The sequence below is a fragment of the Macaca thibetana genome, chromosome 6, assembly GCF_024542745.1.
Source record: "Macaca thibetana thibetana isolate TM-01 chromosome 6, ASM2454274v1, whole genome shotgun sequence".
In the NCBI taxonomy this organism is placed as follows: Eukaryota; Metazoa; Chordata; class Mammalia; order Primates; family Cercopithecidae; genus Macaca; species Macaca thibetana.
Window position 1 is genome coordinate 132,654,662 of NC_065583.1, and position 26,371 is coordinate 132,681,032.

General features: G+C 41.5%; 1 protein-coding gene across 1 annotated transcript in view; it reads right to left on the minus strand.

Annotated features, from left to right (window-relative positions):
• Positions 1-12,423: 12,423 nt before the first annotated feature.
• DROSHA (drosha ribonuclease III) overlaps positions 12,424-26,371 on the minus strand; it is a 135,233-nt gene continuing 121,285 nt past the window's right edge. The window contains exons 33-38 of the mRNA XM_050793002.1: positions 22,156-22,297; positions 20,636-20,718; positions 20,442-20,545; positions 18,248-18,340; positions 17,086-17,132; positions 12,424-12,834 (exon numbers count right to left, since the gene is read on the minus strand). Of these exons, the coding sequence (XP_050648959.1) occupies positions 12,704-12,834; positions 17,086-17,132; positions 18,248-18,340; positions 20,442-20,545; positions 20,636-20,718; positions 22,156-22,297 (600 nt within the window). The 3' untranslated portion in view covers positions 12,424-12,703. The remainder of the gene's footprint in view (positions 12,835-17,085; positions 17,133-18,247; positions 18,341-20,441; positions 20,546-20,635; positions 20,719-22,155; positions 22,298-26,371) is intronic.

Consider the following 26,371-nt stretch of genomic DNA (forward strand, 5'->3'; position numbering starts at 1 on the left):
CTCGAAGAAGTGGAAAAGCCAGAAGACAGGACAAGATAAGCTCCCCTGCTTCCTGCCAGATTCCACCAGGCTGGTGGGGTCTGTTTTAGCATTTAGCTCGCAGTCAAATCCAATGCAGAAATCCAGAAAGGGTGAACCTGCTCCTGTCTCCAGGGGGTCATTCTCTGCCTTAGCCGAGTCCCTGCAGGAGGGTTGCATCCAGGAAGCGGGAGTTCGGCTTTAGGGCAATTGAGGCTTGTGGAAGAATGGCAAGGAATGCCTGGCTATTTTTACTCAGCGAACAGTAATGCAGGGCTCATGAAGAGCCAGGCACTGTGCTAGGAGCCCATGGTTCCGAGGTGGGTCAGTGATGATCTTGTCCACCAGGGGCTTGTGGCCTAGTTGGGGAAGATGGGTAAGCCAAGAGACAGCGACAACTCAGTATGAAAAACGTGATTCAGGAAAGAGCCCATGAATATACACTGAACCTGGCTTTAAGGTCCAGAGGAATGTTTGCAGGAGATAGTGCCTGAGCTGAGGCCCGAAAGACAAGTAAAAAAATAATCAGCAAGGAGGTCGCCTATTTCAGGCATTGCCAAGTCCTGTAGGGGAGAGATGCAGAATGTATTTAAATATCTGCAACTGGCTCATGCCTGTAATCCCAGCACTTCGGGAGGCCGAAGTGGGAGGATCACTTGAGCCCGGGAGTTCGAGACCACCCTGGACAACACGACAAGACCCTGTCTCTACAAGAAATAGAATAATTAGCTGGGTGTGGTAACACACACCTGTGGTTTCAGCTACTCAGGAGGCTGACGTGGGAGGATCACCGAAGCCCAAGAGGTCAAGGCTGCAGTGAGCTGTGATCATGCCAATGCACTACAGCCTGCGTGACAGAGTAAGACCCTGTCTCAAAAGCAAAAACAAAAAATCTGCAACTAGTTCTGTAAGGTTGGGCTGAATACCTGCTCATGAGGCAATTAATGCCATCACAAGGAACTTGGGCTTTATTCCACAGTCTGTGGGAAGCTCTGGGTTGTTGTTTTATGTTTTGCTTGCTTGTTTTTGTTTTTTTGGAGACAGGGTCTTGCCCTGTTGCCCAGGCTGGAGTGTGGTGGTATGATGATGGCTCACTGCAGCCTCAACCTCCAGAACTCAAGTCATCCTCTTGCTTCAGCCTCCCAAGTAGCTTGGACTACAGTTATGTGCCACCACACACGGCTAATTAAAAAAAAAGAAAAAATTAGTAGAGAAGGGGTCTCACTTTGTTTCCCAGGCTAGTCTCAAACTCCTGCACTCAAGCGATCCACCAGTCTCCACCTCCCAAAGTACTGGGATTATAGGCATGAGCCACCATGTCCAGCTGACAAAATATTTTAAACACAATAATAACATGAAGAGATTAGCTGTTTAGAAAGAGAACTGGTGTGTATTAGGTGTTTTGGGGGGAGTTTTGAGACAAGGTCTTGCTCTGTTGCCCCAGCTGGAGTGCAGTAGTGCTATCATGGTTCACTGCAGCCTCGACCTCTCAGCCCCAAGCAATCCTCCCATCTCAATCTCCCCATCTCAATCTCCCCAGTAGCTGGGACTACAGGTGCATGCCACCACATGCACCTTTTTGTATTTTGTTGTAGAGACAGGGTTTCACCATGTTGCCCAGGCTGGTCTCGAACTCCTGGGCTCAAGCAATCTACCTGCTAAGTGTAAGCCACCATGCCTGACTGGAATACATTAGTTTTCTATTACTGTGTAACAAATTTCCTCAAACTTAGGTGCTTAAAGCAACATCTCTAGCCTGGCCAAACTGACATATAAAATGAACCATCACAATTATCTATTACCCCAAAGAATTTGAGAGCTGGCACTATTGAAATAATTATTTTGGGGGGCATGGAGGGGGAGAGAATCATGAGATACACATTTGCCACAAATTTTGAACCTAAGCCTTAAAATCAAGAGTTTATATCAAATACAGATGATAAAGGGAAGAAAAAGTAAATGACACCACAAGAAAGCAATGCATCATATGCAGAGTGTGGGAAAGATTGTGGGACAACTGGCCCAGTTTCTTCAACTAGTCATGAAAAAAAAGGGAGTAGAGAACTGTTCTAGATTCAAATGACCTAAGAGACAAAAACCAAATGCAATGTGTGGATTTCTCTAAAGTGCAAGACAGAGATCAAGAATCTAGTTAGGGTGGTCTCAAAGAAAAACTGGAAGTTCTGCCCTTATTTACCTCCTCGGGGCAGCTCCCAAATTTCTACATGGGAACAGCACAGCAACAACTATCTACTGGGAAATGAACCTGGAGATGTGTTTACAAGGCTTGACTATGTAAGAGTGAATAAAGATCATTTGTCCATAGCAAAAAACACTGGAGAGGAAGTTGCTCCTGTAGATCATGGGAGCTGGTGAATCATTACTGGAACAAACTAGCTGTACATGTGAATATGGACTTTTTTTTTTTTTTTTAAGACAGAGTTTCGCTCCTGTTGCCCAGGCTGTGGTGCAGTGGCAATCTCGGCTCACTGCAATCTGTGCCTCCCAAGTTCAAGTGATTTTCCTGTCTCAGCCTCCCGAGTAGCTGGGAGTACAGGCATGCACCACCATGCCTGGCTAATTTTTTGTATTTTTAGTAGAAATAGGGTTTCTCCATGTTGGTCAGGCTGGTCTGGAACTCCCAACCTCAGATGATCCACGCCCCCTTGGCCTCCCAAAGTGCTAAGATTATGGGCATGAGCCACTGTGCCTGGCCTAGACTGATCATTTTAAGTTATTAAGGAGTTTTTTATAATTTTGTTAGGTGTCATAATGGCAATGTAATTAAAAATAAATATATAAAATGTTTGGCCTGAAAACAAGCTTTGTGTCCTGGGGAGTATGGTGAGGTAGAGTCAACAGCATGGCAGACTAAAGTCACCCCTGAAGATTAAACTGATCTCTCTACCCTTCCAGAAGAAATGAGTCACTCTGTCTTCTATGACCTTCTATATGGCACCTTATATTCATGGATGTATGTGTTTTCTTTTTGAACTAGAGAGCTCCTTGAGGACAAGGTCTCTGCTTTTAACCTTCCACGCCCAGGATATAGTAGATGTTACAAATACTGATAAAATAAATCTCAGAATGCAACCCATCCTCAAAATCCCTAATTCATAAGAATTTGTTTTATATTTTGTTATATTTGTTATATTTTAAATTTGTTATATTTTAAATTTTCTTTTAATCTAAGAGTAGGGGCATTTCTGAACCACAGGTGAACAAGTCAACATTAAGGAACTATATTAGCCCATTCTTGCACTGCTATAGAGAAATACCTGAAACTGGGTAATTCATAATGAAAAGAGGTTTAATTGGCTCACAGTTCCTCAGGCTGTACAGGAAGCATGATGCTGGCATCTGCTCAGCTTCTGGGGAGGCCTCAGGAAAACTTACAATCATGATAGAAGGCAAATGGGGAGCAAGGTGTCTCACTTGGAGAAAACAGGAGAATGGAGGAGGTGCTGCATAAATGATATCTTGTGAGAACCCACTATCATGAAAACAGTACCAAAAGGATGGTGTTACAGCATTCATGAGAAATCCACCCTGCATTAGTCCATTCTTGCACTGCTATAAACAAATACCAGAGACTGGGTAATTTTTCAAGAAAAGAGGTTCAATCAGCTCACGGTCTGCAGGCTGTGCAGGAAGCACGGCAGCATCCACTTCTGGAAAGGCCTCAGGGAGCTTTTACTCATGGTAGAAGGCAAAGCAGAAGCCAGCGCTTCACATGGCTGGAGCAGGAGGAAGAGAGGGTGGGGAGGTGCTACACACTTTCAACTAAATGTAGGAAGAACTCACTATCACAAGAACAGTACCAAGAGCATGGTGCTAAACCATTCATGAGAACTCCACCCTCATGATTCAGTCACCTCCCATCAGGCCCCACCTCCAACACTGAAGATTACAATTCAACATGAGATTTAGTGGGAGACACAGATCCAAACCATATCACAACCCCATAATTCAACCACTTCCCAATGGGCCCCATCTCCAACACAGGGGACACAGATCCAACCATACAGTTCCACCCCAGACCTTCAAATCCCATGTCCTACTCAAACTGCAAAATACAATCATCCCTTCTAAACAGTCCCCCAAAGTCTTATTTCATCATTAACTAAAAAGTCCAAAATCCAGTCTCACCTGAGACATGGCTAGTCTTTTCCACCTATGACCCTGTAAAAAAAACAAGTTAGTTACTCCACAATACAATGGGGGTATAGGCATTGGGTAAATACTCCCATTCCAAAAGGCAGAAATTGGCCAAAAGAAAGGGTCTGCGGGCCCCATGCAAGGGAGTAGGGCAGTCATTGAATCTTAAAGCTCCAAAATCTCCTTTGATTCTATCTCTCACATCCAGGGTGCACTGGTGCAAGGGGTGGGGTCCCAAGGCTTTGGGCAGCTCCACCCCTATGGCTTCTCAGTGTTCAGCCCCTGCGCTGCTCTCACAGGTCATAGTTGAGTGTCTTTAGCTTTTCTATGTGCAGGATGCAGGCTGCTGGTGACTCTACCATTCTGGGGTCTGGAGAATGGTGACCCTCTTCTCATGGCTCCACTAGGCAGTGCTCCAGTGAGGACTGTAGGAGGGGGCTCCAACTCTACATTTCCCCTCCACACTGCCCTAGTAGAGGTTCTCCATCATGGCTCTGCCATGGACATCCAGCCTGTTCTATCCATCCTCTAAAATCTGGGTGGAGGTTCTCAACACTCAACTCTTACACTCTGTGCATCTGCAGGCTTAACACCACATGGAAACTGCCAAGACTTACAGCTTGCACCCTCTGAAGCAGCAGCCCAAAGCATACCTGGATCCCTTTTAGCCACCAGCAGAGCTGGAGCAATTGGGCTGTGGAAAGCAGTGTCCCAAAGCTGTGCAGGGCAGTAGGGCCCTGGGCCTGGCACATGAAACCATTTTTCCCTCTTAGACCTCTGGGCTGTGATGGAAGAGCCTACCAGGAAGTTCTCTGAAATGGCTTTGAGGTCTTTTCCCCATTGTCTTGCCTATTAGCACTTGGCTTTTTTTTCACTTATGCAAGTTTCTGCAGCCTACCTGAATTGTTCCCCTGAAAAAGGGCTTTTCTTTTCTACCACATAATCAGGCTGTCAAATTTTCCAAACTTTTACATTCTGCTTCCCTTTTAAGTTCCAACTTCAGGTCATTTCTTTACTCATGCATATGAGCATAAGCCGTCAGAAGCAGCCAGGTCACATCTTGAATGCTTTGCTGCTTGGAAATTTCTTCCTGGCTGGGTGCAGTGGCTCACGCATGTAACCCCAGCACTTTGGGAGGCCAAGGTAGGCCAATCACCTGAGGTCAGGAGTTCGAGACCAGCCTGGCCAACTTGGCGAAACCCCATCTCTACTAAAAGTACAAAAACTAGCCAGGCATGGTGGCGGGTGCCTATAATCCCAGCTACTCAGGAGGCTGAGGCAGGAGAAGCTTGAACCCAGGAGGCAGAGGTTACAGTGAGCCGAGATCGCGCCACTGTACTCCAGCCTAGCTGACAAGCACGAGACTCCGTCTCAAAAAAGAAAAAAAAGAAACTTCTTCCACCAGATACCCTAAATCCTCACTCTCAACTTCAAAGTTCCACAGGTCCCTAGGGTAGGGGCACAATGCAGCAAAATTCTTTCCTAGGGCATCACAAAAGTGACCTTTTCTCTGGTTCCCAATAAGTTCCTCATTTTCAGCTGAGACCTCCTCAGCCTGGCCTTCACTGTCCCATATCACTATCAGCATTTTGGTCAGAACCATTCAACTAGTCACTAGGAAGTTCCAAATCTTCCCTCATCTTCCTATCTTTTTCTGAGCCCTCCAAATTCTTCCAACCTCTGCCTGTTACCTAGTTCCATCGTTGCTTCCATATTTTCAGGTATTTTTACAGCAATACCCCACATCTGGTACCAACTTTCTTTATTAGGCTGTTCTTGCACTGCTGTAAAGAAATATCTGAGACTGGGTAATTTATTACAAAAAAAAAAAAGGTTGAATTGGCTCACAGTTCCACAGGCTGTACAGGAAGTATGATGCTGGCATCTGCTTGGTTTCTGGGGAGGCCTCAGGAAACTTACAGTCATGGTGGAAGGCAAAGGGAAAGTGAGGTGTCTCACATGGTGGGGGCAGGAGCGAGACAGTATGAGAGGGGAGCTACTGCACTCCTTTAAACAACTACATCTTGCAAGAACTCACTATCACGAGAACAGTACCAAGGAGATGATGCTAGACCATTCATAAGAAATCTACCCCAATAATCAAACCACCTCCCACCAGGCCCCACCTCCAACACAGGACTGTGATTCAACGTGAGATTTGGTGAGGACACTGATCCAAACCATACCAGGAACACATCAGCATTGGCTCAGAATAGCATTCAGTGACAGGTGCGAAAACATATTCATCTGGTTGGACTGGCAAATATTTTATTCGTGTTGTTAAGTACCTGCATCAAAGGGTGGTATCATTTAGGTTGACACTAGCTGCTATAACAGAGAAATCCCCAGACTAAGTGGCTTAACATATAGATACTTGTTTCTCACTTACACAGTCTAAGTAGGACCCCCCTATCAACAGAGGGGAAGGGGTAGGGTGGGGTATGAGTGGGAGACTGCTCCATGCAGCCATTCGTGTGCTCACTGGTGGTGGCTGTAAAGGTCACCCTCCTTGGGTATCGAGATCTTCTAGCCAACAAATCAGGACAAGAGGAGGAAGAAATAGCAAACCTGCTTCCTAACACCACAGCCTTAGTTCTTTACATTCCTTGGGTGGGAGCTAGCTAGCCACTCAGCCTCAATGAAATGCAAAGATACTGAAGCGTAGTCTCCAGTTGGGCCGTCATGTTCCGACAATAATTCTACAAGGAGAAGAGAAATCTTTGGGGGTCAAGTAACCATCTCTTGTGTAGGTTGTCCTTTTTTTTGTTTGGTTGTTTTTTGTTTTGTTTTGTTTTGTTTTTGAGACAGAGTTTCGCTCTTGTTGCCCAGGCTGGAGTGCAATGGTGCCATCTCGGCTCACCACAACCTTCGCCTCCCCAGTTCAAATGATTCTGCCTCAGCCTCCCAAGTAGCTGGGATTACAGGGATGCACCACCACACCTGGCTAATTTTGTATTTTTAGTAGAGACAGCGTTTCTCCATGTTGGTCAGACTGGTCTCGAACTCCCAACCTCAGGTGATTCACCCACCTTGGCCTCCCGAAGTGCTGGCATTACAGGAATGAGCCACCACCTCGGCCTAGGTTGTTCTCTTAAATGTTCTGATATTTATAAGAAATATGATAATACCTAATATGCTTATCTTTATTTCATCTTTCATGAGATAATAAACAAGTAATAAGTCTGGTGATGAATTTTGGGGCTGGTAGCTATAAGGAATATTTCCGCAAGGCTTCTATAAATATGTCTTTACTCCCAGTTCAGAACAATCACCTGAAGAATTCACAAGGGGTCTTCATTTTGTACAAGGTAGTTGTAGAGAAATTTCACAAAAACTTCACAAACTTATGGAAGAAGATGGAAATAATTCTTTAAAAGCCTACTGGTTTAAGAAAATCTCATCTAGTGATGAAATAATTCAAAGGAAAGTTGAGTTCCTTCGCCAGTATAAATTTATCTAATGTATTAAACCTAGTTTCAAAGCAATATGTCATTGAAATGGTTTTCTGTCTTCAGCCTGCAAAAACAATGCCCTCCCTTGTAGAAGTACATATGCCACTGATTTTTCTGTATCTGTTTCTAATCTATACTTCAGCCCAAGCATCTTTGTTGGGCTATAAAACCTTATATGAAACTGCTTGTTAAACATCTCCACGGAGCCATTCTACAGGCCCCTCAGGTTCAACACAGATAACTAAACACCTTACTTTCTAATACTGCTTCTTTGTTTGAGATGGAGTTTCACTCTTGTTGCTCAGGCTGGAATGCAATGGCATGATCTCAGCTCACTGCAACCTCTGCCTCCCGCGTTCAAGCGATTCTCCTGCCTCAGCTTTCTGAGTAGCTGGGATTACAGGAATGCACCACCACGCCTGGCTAACTTTATATTTTTAGTAGAGACAGAGTTGCATCATGTTAGCCAGGCTGGTCTTGAACTCCAGACCTCTGGTAATCCACCTGCCTTGGCCTCCCAAAGTGCTGGGATTACAGGAATGTAATCACAGTGCCTGGCCTAATCCTGCTTTTCTAAAAATAGTTTGCATCTTGATTGCGCAAAAACTGGCCTGGTGCTCTCTCACTTCCTTTCTCCTACGCTAGTCGTTCTTGACCAGGGGTGATTTTGCCCCCAGGGGATATTTGGCAATGTAGAAAGACATTTTCGGTTGTCACAACTAGGGGAAGGGGTGTTACTAGCACCTTGTGGGCAGAGGCCAGGGATTCAGTTAAACACCTTACAATGCACAAGAGGGTCCCCCTGCTCCAACAGAGAATTATTGGGCCCCAAATATCAACAGTATTAAAATTGAGATACCCTGCCATACCCCATGACCTGTAGATTTTTCTCTCCTATGTGTCTCCAATCTGTTCCATTCCAGCATCCATATTCCCATTGCCTTGTTTCAGACCTTCATCACATCTTTCATGGAACATCATAATAGATTTGCTACAATCTGAGTGTTGGTATCCCACCACACTCCAAATTCGTGTTGGAAACCTAATCACCAATGTGGCATTAGGTGAGGCCTTTTGGTATGTGATTAGGTCAAGAGGACAGAGCCCTCACAGAGATTAATGCCCTTATAAAAGGCCCAGAGGGCAACCTTGCCTCTTCTACGAGGTGAGGACACTGCAAAAAGTGGGCCTTCACCAGACAGCACATCTGCAGGGACCTTGATCTTGGACTGCTCAGCCTCCAGAACTGTGAGAAATACATTTCCCTTTTATAAGTCACCGAGTTTGTGGTGTTGGTATTTAGTTACAGCAGCACGAACGGACTAAGGCTCCTAACCCATTTTCTTGCCTCTCAATCCTGTTGCTTCCTTGGAAAGGCATGTCCTCCCCCACCTTGCAAACTCCCTCTCATCAAGCTTCAGTGAACTCCTCAAGTATTAACTCCTCTGTGAAGCTTTCCCCGCCTGGGCTACTTTCCCTTCTTTCCTTCCCTGTTTAGAAGCCCTTTGTCTGCGCACACACACCATCATTTGTCTCCCCAGCCAGACCCTAAGTGACTTGTGAGAAGAAACCTTCATATTCAGGCTCTGTGACCAACAGCACTTAATACTCAGCTGAGTGAATATTTGAACATACACTCTTGCTGACTCTTTTAGTCAAACTGGAACATGTGAGAACATTGGGTTGGGTAGGAGGCGGGGCTGGAATCTGTGGTCACAGGGACCTGCTGAGTTAGCCTATGTGGCTAGCTAGTTACAGAATTTAGTGTCGGCCTCACTGTTGCTCTGTAGAACCCTGAGAGCTACGCTGCACTGATGTGTGTGGCAGGTTCCACTACAAGAGGTACTTTAGTATTTTCTGGACTTGACTTCTCCAGGTTTCAAGAGCCATTAATACGGACAGAGAACTTGAAAAGGGTCAAAGTGCTACAGAGAGTAAAAGTCAAGGTCCAACAGAAATTCCTGAAAAGCATGTCGGCTTTGACATTATTTTTATGCAATTCAAGAGTAGTAAAAGTGCTTATTTTTAAAAAATTCAACTATTTCCCTGGCTTTTTTGCTTTTGCTGGCAACATTCTCAAGGCCATCAGCGTTCTTTTCCTTCCAGTCCTGCTGTCTGCTGCTCATGTAACTTAAATACAATGCTCAGAAAGAGCGCACCAAATAGGGTGGTGGATGTACCAAAACCAACATAGCTCAGAAGTGAGCTCTCTTGGCCAGGCGCGGTGGTTCATGCCTGTAATCCTAGTAGCGTGGGAGGCTGAGGAGGGTGGATCGCTTGAGGCCAGGAGTTCGATGCTGGGGTGATCAGACCCAACACCAGGTCGTGGGGGCAACGAAGTTCGGCGGAGTCAAAGGGTTAAGAAAAAGACTGTTTAAGAGAGAAAGGTGGGACACCAGGGGGGCCATCGCTATTGTGGAGGCTGTGAAGGCCCTGAGCTCTGGAAGCCCATGGTATTTATTGGTAATCCAACAAAGAAACAGGTGGTGAGAATGTGGCGGTCAAAAGGACACATTGCATTAAGCACATGATTTACAGCTATGATGGTTTATCATTTATATAGAACTTGTTCTGCTACTTGAGATAATGGGACTAGGAACCTAGGAGGGCTAGAAGCAAGGAGCCAGCAAGTCTAGACACATTCCAGAGGACATTATGCAAGCCCTGCCTCAGTTTTCCTCCCAACACTCAGCTTTTTCCCAAAGGTTCGAGACCAGCCTGGCCAACATGGTGAAACCCCATCTTCACTAAAAATACAAAAATTAGCCAGGCGTGGTGGTGCACACCTGTAACCAGCTACTTGGGAGGCTGAGGCAGGAGAATTGCTTGAACCCGGGAGGTGAAGGTTGCAGTGAGCCAAGATCACGCCACTGCACACCAGCCTATGTGACAAAGCAAGACTCCATCTCAAAAAAAAAAGAAGAAATGAGCTCTCTCTCCTCCTTCCCTAGTGATCTCCTGGCATCACTGGTGGGGAGGAAGGGCATCAGGACAAGCCTTTTTTTTTTTTTTTTAAAGGCACCACCTTACATTTTTATAATTAGCAAATGAAGACATCTTAGAGGTATCTCTCTCTCCAATATGTGTGTGTGTGTGTGTGTGTGTGTACACACCCTCAAAAAGGTATGTGGCAGCACTGTCTATGACAATAAATTGCTTACAACCTATACATTTTTTATGAGATTGGTTAATACAGTATATCTACAATTGGCATATAATTATGATGTGCATTACTATGTAGCCGTCAACAACTATGTTATGTAAATGTGAAATCGACGCACAAAGATATTCATATTATTTTAAGAAGTTAGAAAGGCTATGGAAACCATATGTATGGTATCCTGTTAACACACGAGTGCATGTGTGTATTTAAGTACAAAGACAGTCCAACAGAACATAATTCTCTGGGTGATGGAATCATAAGTGATTTATCTTTCTGCTTATGCTTTCTATTTTTTCCGTAATAGTTTCTAAGCAACATTTGTTTCTTTCTCCTGCTAATAAAAGTAATATATTTTTCAACTTTTTTGAGACTGAGTCTTGCTCTATCACCCAGGCTGGAATGCAGTGGCGCAATTTTGGCTCACTGCAACCTCCACCTCCCGGGTTCAAGCAATTCTTCTGCCTCAGCCTCCAGAGTAGCTAGGATTACAGGCACCCACCACCATGCCTGGCTAATTTTTGTACTTTTAGTAGAGATGGGGTTTCACCATGTTGACCAGGCTGTTCTCGAACTCCTGACCTAAAGTGATCTGCCCACCTCGACCTCCCAAAGGGCTGGGATTACAGGCGTGAGCCACCGTGCCCAGTCCATTTGTCAAAATTTTGACAATACATATGTAACATTTAATATTTATATAAGAAATACTTCCAGATACCTGAAGGGTTCACTTCGTCTCCTCTTTCCCATCTTAAATGATACCTTTTTAGGGAGAACTCCTCAAACACCTCATTGAAAACTGCAAACACAAGTCCCTGCTTTATTTCTTGCCATTGAGCTCTTGGTCTGTTGTGGGTGTTCCTGCACTAGCACCCAAGCTCCTCAAGGACCTCTTCACTGCTATAGCCCCAGAGACTAGAGCAGTGTCTGATACATAGGAAGCATTCACTATATATTTGCTGAAATGATGAATGAAACAGATTTGTTTTACAAAGAAGTTTTACCTTTATTAATAAGAAACCAGTGATATTTAGTTTTAAATAACTTTTTTAAAAATATCATGTCTTTTAATGTCATGTTAGCCTTTTACTGCAGGGCCCACTTAGAGAGGCTGATAAAAGCTCTAAACCCTCCTCCTTCCTGCTCCCCATGCCCTCTCAAATCTCAAACACACACAGAAAATGGAATTTGGTATTGGGAGGTTTTGACTTCCCTGAAGTCTGTTCATTACCTTCTTAAAGGTTCCACTAACCTCAGGGTGAGAGCACTTGGTTTAAAGTGTGGCCTGGCTTAGAATCATGATTTCTCTCCTATTCTAATGATTCAGAGAATCTATGTGACTTGAATATCAGTCTTTCCTCTTCTCCCATTAGCCAATTAATTGTTAAACGGATTCCTTCTACAAAACACTCACTGCTTAGAGACAGGTAAGTTCAATATTTGCAGCTGAGAACTTGATACAACAGCCACCAGATGAAAGCTGAACAATCTACTTAAAAATCCAGAGATTTGAAAAAGTATAGATGTTAATAGAGCATAGTCAAAATGTCTAGTAAAGTCAATTTTTTACTTGTCAATTGAAAGTCTAGGGTCACAATCTGGGACAGAGATGGAAAAAACAGGATCTATTCCACATAGAATATGCTTCTTGAATTTTATTATTTAAAGAGCAAAACAAAAGGAAGTAATGCACATTCACCAAAGTCAAGTTTTCCATTAAATAGAAGAAAAATCTAATCCTTTGTAATAAAGACCATCCAGCTAAAAACAGATCATTAAAACAATAGCAATTTGACTTGTATTTTATTTCAATGAGCACACTTCATTCATTGTCTGTAGGAAAACTAGGCTAGGTCTCAATAGACAACAGTCACAGTACTGAGCAAGTAAATACTCCACACTTGCATGCCCTCCTTTATTTCTTGACGTCTTCAGTCTCATCTGGCTCTCTCTCTTGATGCTCTCTTTCCCACCTCATTTCTTTTAACTCTTGTCTGTACTTCCGTTCGATGAACCGCTTCTGATGGGCCATCTGGGGAAAATTATCTGACACAAGGAAATATATTTTGTATTTAATAAAGGATAGCCACTAGTGCAAAGAGTGATGCAACTAAACATATACACATACAAATATACATGCATATGAAATGTGTATAATTATATTTCGTAAGGCACAAGATAGAAAGTTGTTTTCTTCCCTTATTCTTTCATCACTCAAAAACACATCAGAAGCCTGGATGAGCACCCCGATTGTAAATTTCAATATCTGATGTGAACTTGAGTATAACAGGCATCGAACATACAGAAATGTCAAAACACAGACATGTGGCTTGGGAATGTTACTAAGCAGGTGCTTTAGCATCACTCTCCTAGCAACAGGTGACTTTCAGGGAGAGATGAAAGGATACAGTAAAATGGAGTCACAGTTTTTGAAAAGCTCAAACTAAAAACTTCAAGCAAATGACATTATGACACCATTATTTACCAAGAATTAAAGTCTCAGAAAAGAGCAAAGAAAGATCAGGTGGACAAAAAGAGGCCACATTCTAAGTCATTATGTCTGATAATTAATTTTTAAGCTTACAATGACAGGCCCAAAACTGTATCTGCAAAAGTAACTCAAGTAGAAAACTTATTGAGTCAAAGCGGACATATAACTTCATGTTTCAAACACATGAAGAATCCAAGATGTAGGAGAGCATGGCATGCTTGGGGGCAAGTTCATTTATTTCCTTTAAGGATGATGCATAATGAAGTTGATCTACATATAAGACAGCAGGCCCCTCATCAGTGATCTTGCTCTCCATGGTTTCATTTACCTGTGGTCGACCATGGGCTGAAAACAGGTGAGTAACGTAAAATAAGATATTCTGAGAGACAGCAGACACAGCATACAATCAAGAGTACATTCACACAACCTTTATTACAGTATGTTGTTACTGTTCAATTTTATTTATTGTTAATCTCTTTCTGTATCTAATTTATAAATTACATTTCATCTTTCAATTAAATTTTGCACATGTAGGAAAAAATACAGCGTACATAATGTTCAGTTTTAGGCATCCACTGGGGTCAAGTATCCCCCAAGGATAAGGAGAGATGACTGTATAATATATCCTAAATTCTTTTATCCCTATTATATTACACTATCCCTAAATTGTATAGTGTACCATCCTCACAGTAGGTTGAAGAAAGGACAGGGTAGTAGGAAAAGCATCTGAAAGACAGGTGGGGAATCAGCAAAGACCTGATATGTCTGAGAGTCAGAGATTGATTGAATTAATTAATTAATGTATTTATTTAGAGATGGAAACTCACTCTGACACCCTGACTGGAGTGCAGTGGTGCAATCTCGGCTCACTGCAGCCTCTGCCTCCCAGGTTCAAGTGATTCTCTGCCTCAGCCTCCCAAGTAGCTGGGATTACAGGTGTGCACCACCACACCCAGCTAATTTTTGTATTTTTAGTAGAGACGGGGTTTCACCATGTCAGCCAGGCTGGTCTCAAACTCCTGGCCTCAAGTGATCCTCCTGCCTCAGCCTCCCAAAGTGCTGGGATTACAGGCATGAGCCACCACACCCGGCCCAGAGATTGATTTTTTAAAAAAAGAGGAACATGACATCTGTATTTTGGAAATAAAACAGTAATAAAATCCTATTCCTGAACTGATAAAATTTATTCCTTATGTAGGTTTCAAATATAACTACTTTTTAAAAAATAAATCCCACTGAGTTAACTGTAAAGCAAGTCTCTACAAAATGAACTCTATTTCCTCAGTAGTACAGAAGTATGTAATAATCCCCAGTAAATTCTACTGTAAAATCAAATTTGCATTTGAAAAACATAACTCAGATTTAACTATTGATAAAACTTTTTAAATATATCCTTATGGCCTTTATGAAGCTATACTACATATATATGCAGTGTAAATGTGTGTGTGTGTGTACATACACATGCGCACACACATATACCTAGACACTTGAACATTTAAAATCATTTTCCTATCTACTCTTTCGGAAAGTTCAGTATAGGTATGTATTTAATAAGGGTATGCTTTCTTATTCTAGTATAAGCATTTTCTCATATCATTAGTTTTTAAAACCACTAATGGATACAACATTTGGATATAGCAAGGGTTGGTAAACTCCTACCCACAGGCCAAATACAGCTATCCATCTGTTTTTATAAATAAAGTTTTATTGGTAGACACACCCATTAAATAGACACACTCATTAGTTTGCATACTGTCCAGGCCAGTGGGCTACAATGGCAGAGTTGAAGAATTGCGACAGAGACTGTATGGTCTGGGAAGTCTAAAATACTTACTATCCAGTCCTTTACAGAAAATGTTTCCTAACCCGGGGATATACCAAAATTTATGAAATATTTTCCTACTCTTAAACACGTAGTTTGACTTTTTTTCCTGCTATTATAAATCAAGTTGTCATGATTCTCATGGTCCAAACTTTTTTGGAGAGGAGGGGAAGAGACAGGGTTCTCACTCAGTTGCCCAGGCTGGAGTGCAATGGCATGATCATAGTTCACTGCAGCCACAAACTCCTGGGCTCAAGTGATCCTCTGGCCTCAGCCTTCCAAGTAGCTGGCACTACAAGTGCATGCCACCAAGCCTGGCTAATGTTTTTTGGGTTATTTTATTTTTTTAAATTTTTTGTAAGGACAGGGACTCACTATATTCCAGGCTGGTCTCTTAACTCTTGGCCTCAAGTGATCCTTTCCTTGGCCCACCAAGGGTATGAACTTCTTTAAGGACCTGCTACATACTGCCCAATTGCTTTCCAGTAGTTTAAACAACTCACTCCTATCAGTATGGATATGCAGGCCTGTCTCAGAACAGGTGATCTCTCCAGTACTGTTTTATAGTCGAAAACAAACAAAAAATGGAATCTCACTTTATTTCACTCTGACTGCAAATTTATATGTACAATGGATGAAGTTCCTAATAGCCAACTTAAAACTCTCTGTGAAGAATCCATGGATGCTGGACCCTGGCAGTACCAGCTTCTGTTCCCACTAACCTCCCTGCCCCCGAACAGGAACCTTTATCTGCTGATTTCCACTTGGCTCTTAGCCTGCTTGCCTTTCCTGGAATCTCTCCCATGCCTGAAGATTCTGGGCCTCTTCACTTTTAGCTTCCCGCACTGTACTGTCTGCTACCTCATTTAGCGGGGTACTTGAAGCATAATAGAATTGCACTGTCATGTTGTGCCCACAGGTTCTGCTGTGCAGCACAACAGACCTCAGAAGAAAAATCCCTTGCACTTAAGCCTTCAGTTTACAAAAGACTATGCAATTTCCTACAAGGTCAATCATGTAATTGAAGTTTCTTCAACCCACGCATCCCACTCCTGGGAACCTATTCCACAGAACTAAAAAGCACCAATATATGACATTTGTTGGTAATGATGATTTAAAAAAAAGTGTCCACCAATAATAAAAAGGCTGAATAAAATATAGCACACCTCTAGCAGGAAATATTATGCAGCCAATAAGAATGAATTGGAGCTGTTTTCTATAATCTGCAGGGCTGCTCATGATACATTATTGAGCCAAAAAAGAAAGGTATAGAGAAGTATGTAATAACAGCCCATTTAATAAAACAATGGCCAAAAACAAAAAAGAAAAAACCTTCACATGTATTCTTTTCAGTTACAGGATTTTAGAGAATACAGAAATGTATGAAAGAAAACACAGACCAGGCGCGGTGGCGCACGCCTATAATCCCAGCACCTTGGGAGGCAGAGGTGGGTGGATCATCTGAGGTTAGGAGTTTGAGACCAGCCTGGCCAATATGGTGAAACCCCGTCTCTACAAAAAAAACAAAAAAATTAGCTGGCCGTGGTGGGAGACACCTGTAATCCCAGCTACTGGAGAGGCTGAGGCAGGAGAATCACCTGAACCCGGGAGGCAGAGGTTGCAGTGAGCCGAGATTGTGCCACTGCACTCCAGCCTGGGCAACAAGAGCAAAAGTCCATCTCAAAAAAAAAAAAAGCACAAGAAAACACAGCAGGTTATTCACACAGGTCACCCACGCTGAGATTAGGACTCTAAGCAAAAAAGGAAAATGCAAATCAAAAAGCATTCAGGAATACTTTCATTTTTAAATATAAGTCCATTTTAGAATGTCTCACATTCTACTATATTCTCTGTGTGAAGAATAATTATGAAGAAAACAAAATCACATTTTATCAGTACTTACCATTTTTCTCCCTCCTCATTTTCTTTCCATAAAACACTCATTACATGATGAACATAATTATAGAAAAAGAAATAGGCTCACATTTTTCAAGGGCATCCATTGCTGCTCCCATTTCCGCTTGCTGAATACTATTACATAAAATAAAAGTAAGATACACTTTAATTTTGAGATCCTTTTTTTTTTTTTTCCAAAAATGCAACGTATGGCTACAAATTTTTCAGGTTGATTTTCACGTTTGGTGCATAAAATTTCCTCTGATTACTTCCACTGTCACACACTGAATTGCACAGATAGGAATATACACAAGAGCATGCAGAAATGTTGATTTGCACAAAGCCTCCTTAAGTTATTCACTCCACACTTTAATACTGCAATAAAATGCCTTCCATTTATATTAGGTCTGAAGTATTTCATACTTAAGTTTGAATACCCTCACTGTAAAGTTTAAAGAGGAAAAGAAAAAAAACATGTAGACAGGTTTCAAATCATTTCTCAGTTTAAGATACAGACTGGAGGGTTCAAAGAAAGGTGATAATATACATAATTCTTTTCACCTAAAGATGCTAGCATTTCTACACAGCTCAGGTGAGTAGTAGTAAATCAAATGTCTAACAGAGCTGGGCACGGTGGCTCATACCTAAAATCCCAACACTTTAGGAGGCTGAGGCTGGGAGGGGGGACCACTTAAGGTCAGGAGTTCGAGACCAGCTTGGCCAATATGGCAAAACCGTCTCTACTAAAAATACAAACATTAGTGGGCGTGGTGGCATGTGCCTATAATCCTAGTTTCTCGGGTGTCCGAGGTACAAGCAAAGGTTGCAGCGAATGGAGATCATGCCACTGCACCCCAGACTGGGCAACAAAGTGAGACTTTATCTCCAAAAAAAAGTCTAATGGCTGTGTCATGTGCGACATGACACATCTTACATGCACAGCTTGCATCAAAGTGCACTCTGCTGGGTAACTAAAACTAGGCAGGCCGTCTTACCAGGTAATGTGGTTTTCTTAAGGTAGCTAAAGCCCCTTACACAATGGTATTCCCATTGTCCAGGGCTGATTCAGGGCTTGGCTTTGAGACAACTAATGTGGGGGCATTAATCCCTGGAATTCACTTTGCTACTACTCTTGAACATTTTCTTCTCTGAGTTGAAAAAGACAGATGATTCCGTTTGGAGATACCAGCTAGGGAATGAGACACACAGGATGTTCATTAAAAGCAATTCCAGGTATTTTCTTCTCATACCTTGGTCCTTTCCCACAGCCTATTCTTTCTCCCTTGAAATAAACAGCCACAGTGTAGGTTCGGGCATGGGATGGGCCCACTGTCTGCAGAGTCCTGAAAGGGAAAAGAAAGAACATTTATTATGGTAAAGTGTTATTTGTCATGGTTACTATGAACTATGAGGAAAACCATGTACTTACTGCCTAGACAGAGGAAAGTAAAATAATAGGAAATGTGAAAATGGCAAAAAGGTAAAAAGCGTTTTTGATTTGCTAACCCGACAAATATTGAGAGCATTTAAAATAGAAATTCTTAAAAATTCTGCATTGCATTTTAATATTTCTTCCCAAAGTAGTAACATCCAAAGGCTAACAGTGAAGTATAAAATATTTTTAAAGAGTTTCTAAGTGTGCATATTCATAAACTTTTATCACGAAAAGAGCTCCAGTCTATTGTTTTTCAGTGCTAATCACAGCCTAAAACAATAAATATTGGGGTAATACACTTCAAGCCACATCTAATTGCTTTCACATCCTTTATGGATTCTTTCTAATGTCTGGTATCTTATCTAAAAGATCAGAAAATGTATTTAATTTCTGAAACATCTGAGATCACTTCAAAGGTATGCTTTAATGCCAAGTACACAACACAATCGCCAAAAAAACAAAGCTCCAGGTACTCTGGATTTTAATGGCATGGTGCAGACTTCAAATGCAGTAAAACTGATAACTTCATGGAAAAGGGAAATTAAAAGTAGCCAACAAAGATAATGGAATGAACACAATAATCTTAAAAAAAAAAAAAAAAAATGTAAAACAACCCCATGATCTTGATAAAAAGAGCAAACTCATCTTGTACTTTCATTTGGGGGATTTATGAGAAGGGAGCATAGCAATTTCCTTTGTGTTCATACGCTCCATGGGATGAATGTGCACGAGTGGCTTCTTGAAGGTAGTACTTATTACAGTGATCATGCCTGTGCTATGGAAAGTTTAGCATCCTCATTTTATTTATGGAACCTTAATTATCACTCGGATGAGGAAATGCTATGAGCCTTTCATAGAATACAGTTTGGATATTCATTATGCTTATTAGGCACATAATAAAGTGCTATTTCTAAACATTTGGGGCTTTTTTTCCCCCAATAAATAAAGGAAACATTGTTTAGCAGTGACAGCTTCTTGGCATAATTTATAGTAGCTTGCTGTGGGGTGACTCAACCTCTTCTCCTGGCCTTCGTTTTTCTTTAGCAAAAAGGCCTATAAAGTGTTGTGACTGTTAAATAAAAACATGTGAAAGGATTGAAAATTCCCAACTGCCAGTCTAATGTTTTTCCTTGTGTATTATGAAATTTGAGAAAGTCCAAAGGGGAGCTTTTACTCCATACAGAACACACACACACAGATGTGTATGCTTGCAACTGTGTATGCAGCCACCTGGGGTGAAACAGTTTTGAAATAATCTTTAAACATCCTTAAAATCACATACCCAGACAATACCTTGAGATGCAACCCGCCTATTTCAATAATCCTTTCATTTTGTAATTCCACTTTGAAAGCATCTTCTTAATCAACCTATGTGTGTCTCAAGATACTCTACTTCAGAGCTGAACCTCCTGTTTTCATCAAAACGGGTATTAAGTGGTGTAGTGACCCACTACTTACCTACATTCCTTTTTAATGACTTTTGGCTACCACTCAAAGGATAAAGATATTCAAAGTACGTGATGGCTTTTGATACACATTCTGAGAAGAAAAGTTCCAAGCTGAAGCTAATAGGGGTTCAGGGAAAGTGCAGAGAGGCACCCAAATATTGCTACAAATAATCATACATGATCTTCTCATCTGGAGGCACAGCCCGGCAGAAGTTACAAGCAAGAAGACAAATATACAAATGTATATAAAAATCACTGAATCCAAATTTTCTTTTCGATCTCATAATCTTAGTTTGTCTCCCTCTCAGGCAGTAGTTCACAGAGATTTTTAGGAATGGGAGAGAGCACAGAGATAATGGAGTGGGACCCACTTATTACAGCTAAGACTGAGAGCCCCAGCGAGTTTCCCTGTGGGGCCCAAAGTCACACTGACAGTCAAGAAGTCTGAATCCTGGGCTCCTGTCATGATCACCCCTCAATGACTCGTTCTCCAAGGCACATGGAAAGTCAATTCTAGGCATGCTGGATCCAACCAATGGCCTGCAAGCAGCAAGTACTTACTTGTACAGAGGAATGTCTGGCTCTTTTCCTTCTGTCCTAAGTGTCAAGCAACACTGCTGAAGCTGGGATTTGGGGTCATTCCAATCCTGATTCAAAATGAACTCCTGTGGAAGTCCCCAAAAACTCTTTAGTAACGGGTTCTGGAATCACCAAACATAAAGCAGACCACTAATTCAAACTTTATATGAGCTTACTTTCAATCGTGGAAAGAAGCAGACATTCATGAAAGTATGAACATATTCCAAATCCTTATCAATGTATAGCGCTGCAATAAATGCTGGGGAAAAAAGGATACTTTAAAATAAACCACAATCACTGCCATTTATCAGAAAGAGTAAGAGACCTAGACTTTTAAGCAAAATTTTAGTAACAGTTTCAACTTCCACGCCCTCTTTGTTTTTTAGCATTACCATTTCATCTTTCCCCACTTTTTATCATTAATATCAGAGCAGCAAGAGATGTGTAAGATGCAAATCATAGAGTACAAAGACCAAACTGCATTTAGCTAAGGGCTAAATGGTTAGTTTAAAAGGTACACAGAATGCCGCTGTATATCAGGGAAAACGTGCTATCTGAGCACCCAACCCTGTTCACATCAAATAAGTCAAAATACTACTTGAAGATTAGATATGATGCCAGAATATGCACATTCTTGGGTCTGGTCATTGTCAACACCAATCCTGAGATCCCCTGTTTTATAAGGATTCTGTTAAATTTCATGAGCAGAAATGGGATAATTTATAGATTCAATCTGCCCAAAAAGAGAAAAACTTACTACTGATCTTAATGACAACAGTATGTCAAATTTTGCATGAATAAATGGTGACCCCCTAGGATGACTTCATTTAAAGGTACCTCAACAAAGCAAACAAATGGTGGATTTTCAAAAGAAGGAATAAAAATAGCTTTCATTGAGCTAAAAAAAAAAAAAAAAAAAAAAAAAAAGTGAGAATGATCTCTCAATTTAATTTTTATGTGATTTTCATCTTTAAATTATTTTTCTTTCACTGAAAAAGAAGTTCTTTTAAGTTGCTTAGTCAGAATGCCTTTGCACTTTGTAAATAAGCTGGTTTTGCATGGCAGACTTTGATACTTGAATATAATTCCAATTGTCAAAAATACTATAACACTAAAAAAGAAAAAAAGTTCTAAGGCTCAGTGAATGGCCCACTTATTTTGAAGTAATACAAACAATACAACATGTGTATAATCCTTTCATTAACTATAATAGGATTATTTACAATGCTACCAGACCATATCAGAAACTGCAAAAGATGACATTTGTCCGCAGAGCTTTGCACTCATTCAAAACAATGGATAATAGTTTCAGTATTTAGTGAATAAATTACCCTTCTTTCTTCTGTGCCCTTATATGAAGGCTGCTGGGTGGCAAAAAGGTTCTGATTCACAACAACTGATCTTCATATCCTATTACTGTTTCACACAAAGGGATGTGGTAGCTGAGTGTTAGGATGGAGAGGTATGTGTAGGGGGTACACTGAGCATAGATTGAACATAAAATTCACTATTCACATGTCTTAGTTTCAAATTATTTTCCTTCAGAAAAGCTTTGGTAAAAAGCATAAATAAAAATTAAAATAGCAAAAAAGGTTTCTTTAGCCAGAACATAATAATAATGAGGAGGAGGACAAATACGGTTACTTGGACTTAAACTCTGAACCTGAAGGTTGAGAGAAAAGTGTGTGGCACTCACATTCCAAAAGGTCCGCCAAGGTCTTGGTGCGAAGGGCCACGGGCCTCTTGGTCTTGTCGTTGGTTATGGCATACTCCTGCATGCCCAGCTCCTCCGCTACCTTGGCCTGAGTTCTATTATTCACCAAAGAGCTTCGCAACAACTGCCCAAAAGGAATGGGGGTACATTGAGAACACATTTCATTTTTGACCTCTCTTATTCCTGGGTTGGACCCAACCAGTCTGAGAGGATCTCACTGATGGGGACACCAAAATAAGTGAGGTCTAGGTCCTCAACCATCACCCAGATGACGGTGATATGCTCCATGCCTGTCTACCCTCTCCTTAGTAACGTGCTCCACTCTGCTATACTGGATTTTTACCTTACTAATAAATGGCTCATTTACTTCTTTAGAAGCAGTGGGGCAGGGTTGTGCGGGGGGCAGGGATGTATAGTATGACTTAAGGTCATAGCTTCTAATAAGTTTAATGCTACTAAATGAGGAAGGATTAAGAGTTCTAAAAATCAATTTTATTAAAGTATAACTTACATTCAATAAAATGCACCCATTTTTAGTGTACAGTTAGGTGAGTTTTGAAAAACACGTACGTTTTTATCACTCCAAACAAATTCCCAGCATCTCCATGCAGTGAATCCTTCCCAACCCCTGTCCAGGCAAACTCGGCCTGCGAACGTTCTGTCACTGTACATTAGTTTTAAAGGATTCTTTTTTTAAAGTCTAAAATAAGCTTCAAGTTTCATGGCATTGATGCTAATTTTGATATTATAGGACTTAAGTGAGGTTTAAGTAAATATTATGAAAAGATTTAAATTATTTACATTTTTACTTTTATTATTATTTTAAAGATTTATGGTATCTAGCTTGAGTCTCAGTTTTTCATACTGATATCCTTTTTTTTTGAGACAGGCTCTTGCTCTGTTGCCTAGGCTGGAGTGCAGTGGCGCTCCATCTTGGCTCACGGCAACCTCCACCTTCTGGTCTCAAGCTATCCTCCCATCTCAGCCTCCTGAGTAGCTGTGACTATAGGCACCTGCCATCATGCCCAGCTAATTTTTGTATTTTTTTGTAGAGACAAGGTTTCACCATGTTGCCTAGACTGGTCTCCAACTCCACAGTTCAAGTGATCCACCCACCTTGATCTTCTAAAGTGTTGGGATTTACAGGCATGAGCCACTGCACCTGGCCCATACTGGTATCCTTTGTCTCTAATCAAATTAAAATATAATTTTCATATTTCAACTTTAGGAATTCAAAACAAAAATTTCTACTAGGAATTTCATCAGACAGCTAAGAGTCCTCCAAGAATTATCCAACTAGTAACACTATACGCTGCATGAAAATTATGCAACGAATCCATTATAGAAGTGTCCATAAAACAAGTATGGTTTAGGCATTTAACACTCATTAACCACTCACTAGGGAAGAGGAGAGGAGGACAGCTGGGAGCAAGTAGGTACATACAAAGATGGGAACTCACCAAACAAAAATGGAACATAATCATCCCTGATCTCTTAAGATTTGGGAGAATAATGCATCTACAACTACAACTTTTCTTAGAATACATATAACAAATTCTTGGTCTATTAAAAAACTTCCTGCTAAGAAACATTCCTGAAAACAGGGACGAGGAGCAGGAAGCAGCTGTGAGTTGTGCTGGTATTCCACTCCCTGCTGTTCCATGTCGCACTTTATTAGATGCAAGTTTTATGCTCTGTGGCTCCATGGTGTCAACAGAGCTTATGAAAATCAAGATTTATTCTCAGTGTCTGATAGTGAATCCTTGACAACAGATAAATAAGAAACAATATGTTCTTAATTTGTCTGACAATGATTCATAAAGCAGAAATATAACTTGATCTTCATAAGCCATGCTTGCTGTTGAATTTCAGACTATTATTCTTTGCCTGTCTCTGCTTTCTTTCCTCCTCCTATCTCCCCCTTAGCCCCATCTTTTCTTCAATATAGAGTTTCACTGAAATTAACATCCATAGAGGAGCTGAAAATTAAAAGGCTAGCATATAACATTAATAGAAGACCCAACCAGTAAGGAGCCCACTAGCCTAATATCTTGTAATTATGGAATAATTGAGCTGACAGTGATATATCTTTTTTGGTTTGGATTTCAAATGGGGACGGGGAGCTTTCCTAAAGTAGAGTCTGTGGGGGAATAGGATGGCTACTATGGGAACAAGGCTATGCTGAATAAGTTGAGTCCTCTCCGAATATATGCTGTCGGTATGGGAAGAAAACTCTTTAAGCCATGGACATGGAATGTTCATGCCTCAGATACAACAAGCCTGACGTACACATGAGCACACGCAAATTATGACACATCACTGGCTGCCAGGCCCAGCGGCCACCTTCCAGTGTCAGGGCCCCTCACTCAGTGCTGTACTGATGGGGAAGGAGGAAAGCAGTGAGGATGGAATCAGAAATGCTTCCAGTTTTATTTCAGACAAGCCCTGACAGGTCTGAAAGCAGAAGGGTGGCCAATAATAAGTGAGATCTGTAAGTTTTTGCCAAAAACTCAGAGGCTGAACCAAAAGTCAGTGGGGGAGAAGGAAGCTATACATCATCCATATTCTCATCGTCAGTTTAAATTTAGAAAATGAGTTGAAAAGAGGGAAGACCTTGCTCTTTACCTAGACAAGAAAGTCTGAATGGCAGTTCTCTAAATGACAACTTTCATCCTTGTCCTTTGCTGAACTCTACTTCATAATGAATCATGTTATTTGCCAAAGAACATGACCCAGGGGGATGAGCAAGAAAGAAAACCTGAGGTTACAGCAGTTCAGTGCACCAGTGGTGCAGGCCAATTACATGCCAGGCCCTGTGCGGACAGCTGAAGATCCTGAGAGGAGCAACATGCTGCTGCTGCCCTCAGGCACTGACACCCTCCTCGGAAGTCACGTGCAGACCGGCTGTTGCAATGCACTGTGGTGGCCGCAGTGCCAGCACAGAGACTGCAGGTATACACAGGTGCTCCTCTAGACCTCAGCCTTCCAGGGAGGCCTCCTGGAGGAGGGCTGACATTTGAGTAAAAGCATTTCAGGGCCTCATTTCCCTGGCTGTACCACCAGAATCGTAAGGTGCTTCTGAGAAGCTGGTGCCCAGGCTTCTTTCAAGAACCAACGAATCAACATTTCTGGAGATCAAACTTTTGAAAAGATTCATGTAGGTGGATTCCGATGAACACAGAATCAGAACTGAAAAAGACTGAGTCAGCCAGTTGAGAGAAGGGTGGGAAAGGGTTTCCAAGGAAGAGAGAGCAGCTATGGCAAATGCAAGGGGCCATTACACTGCTGGGTGGACCTGGAGGGGAAATCAGAGCCAGGTGAGGAGAGCTGATGCAGTGCGGCTGGCAGGTGATGTAAAGAAGCCTGAGCTTTCCTGTAGGGGAAGAAGAATCCCAAAAGGTATCAAACGGGGGCAGTTGTGAGGTAACTTTTTTTTATTTTACAAAGATTATTTTGGCAGAAGGATTTAAATGGGGGCAAGACATGAAGTTGAAAAGCCTGTAGATGGTGACATTATAAATTACTATTTTACAAAGAGGAAATATCTATATATTTTAGTGGAAATCTAGAAAATAAACCTTAAGCACCCAATTGAGCAGAAAACAGTTATCAGACTATTTTGCAAACAATGCCTTGTATTAAGAGATAGCAAAAAGCAAAATATTTCGCACCAAGTTACCTGGGTTCAAACTGTGGCTCTAGCACTTCCTAGCTAAGTGACCCTGTCTAAGTTATTACATCTCTCTGAGCCTCAGTTTCCTCATCTATAAAATGGAGAATGTAGTGCCTAGCTCTCAGGGTGGTTTTGAGAATTAGAGTGAATGACATATAATCTAACTACAATGACTGGCACATGATAAACACAACAGAAATGTTAGCTGTTGCTGTGTTATCCACAATAGCATCATCACAATTAGACAAAATACGTTTGCTCTTCAGTTATGGGGAAAAGTTTCTAGAAAATTCCAAGAATTCCTCTGAATTTGTTTTCAATGTCAAATGTTTTCGATACCTGTCCTGTCCACTCACTGTCCTCAAAATTCCCCATTTTACCAGGTGCTAACCTGTCCTTAACAACTTTTAAAAAAATACTTCCAAAAAGACAAAGTTTAATTTGAAATCACCAGAAATGACTAAGAATGCTATACTTAAAGCTCTCTGTAAACCTGAGAAAAGGACTGCTGAATTCCTGGTGCAA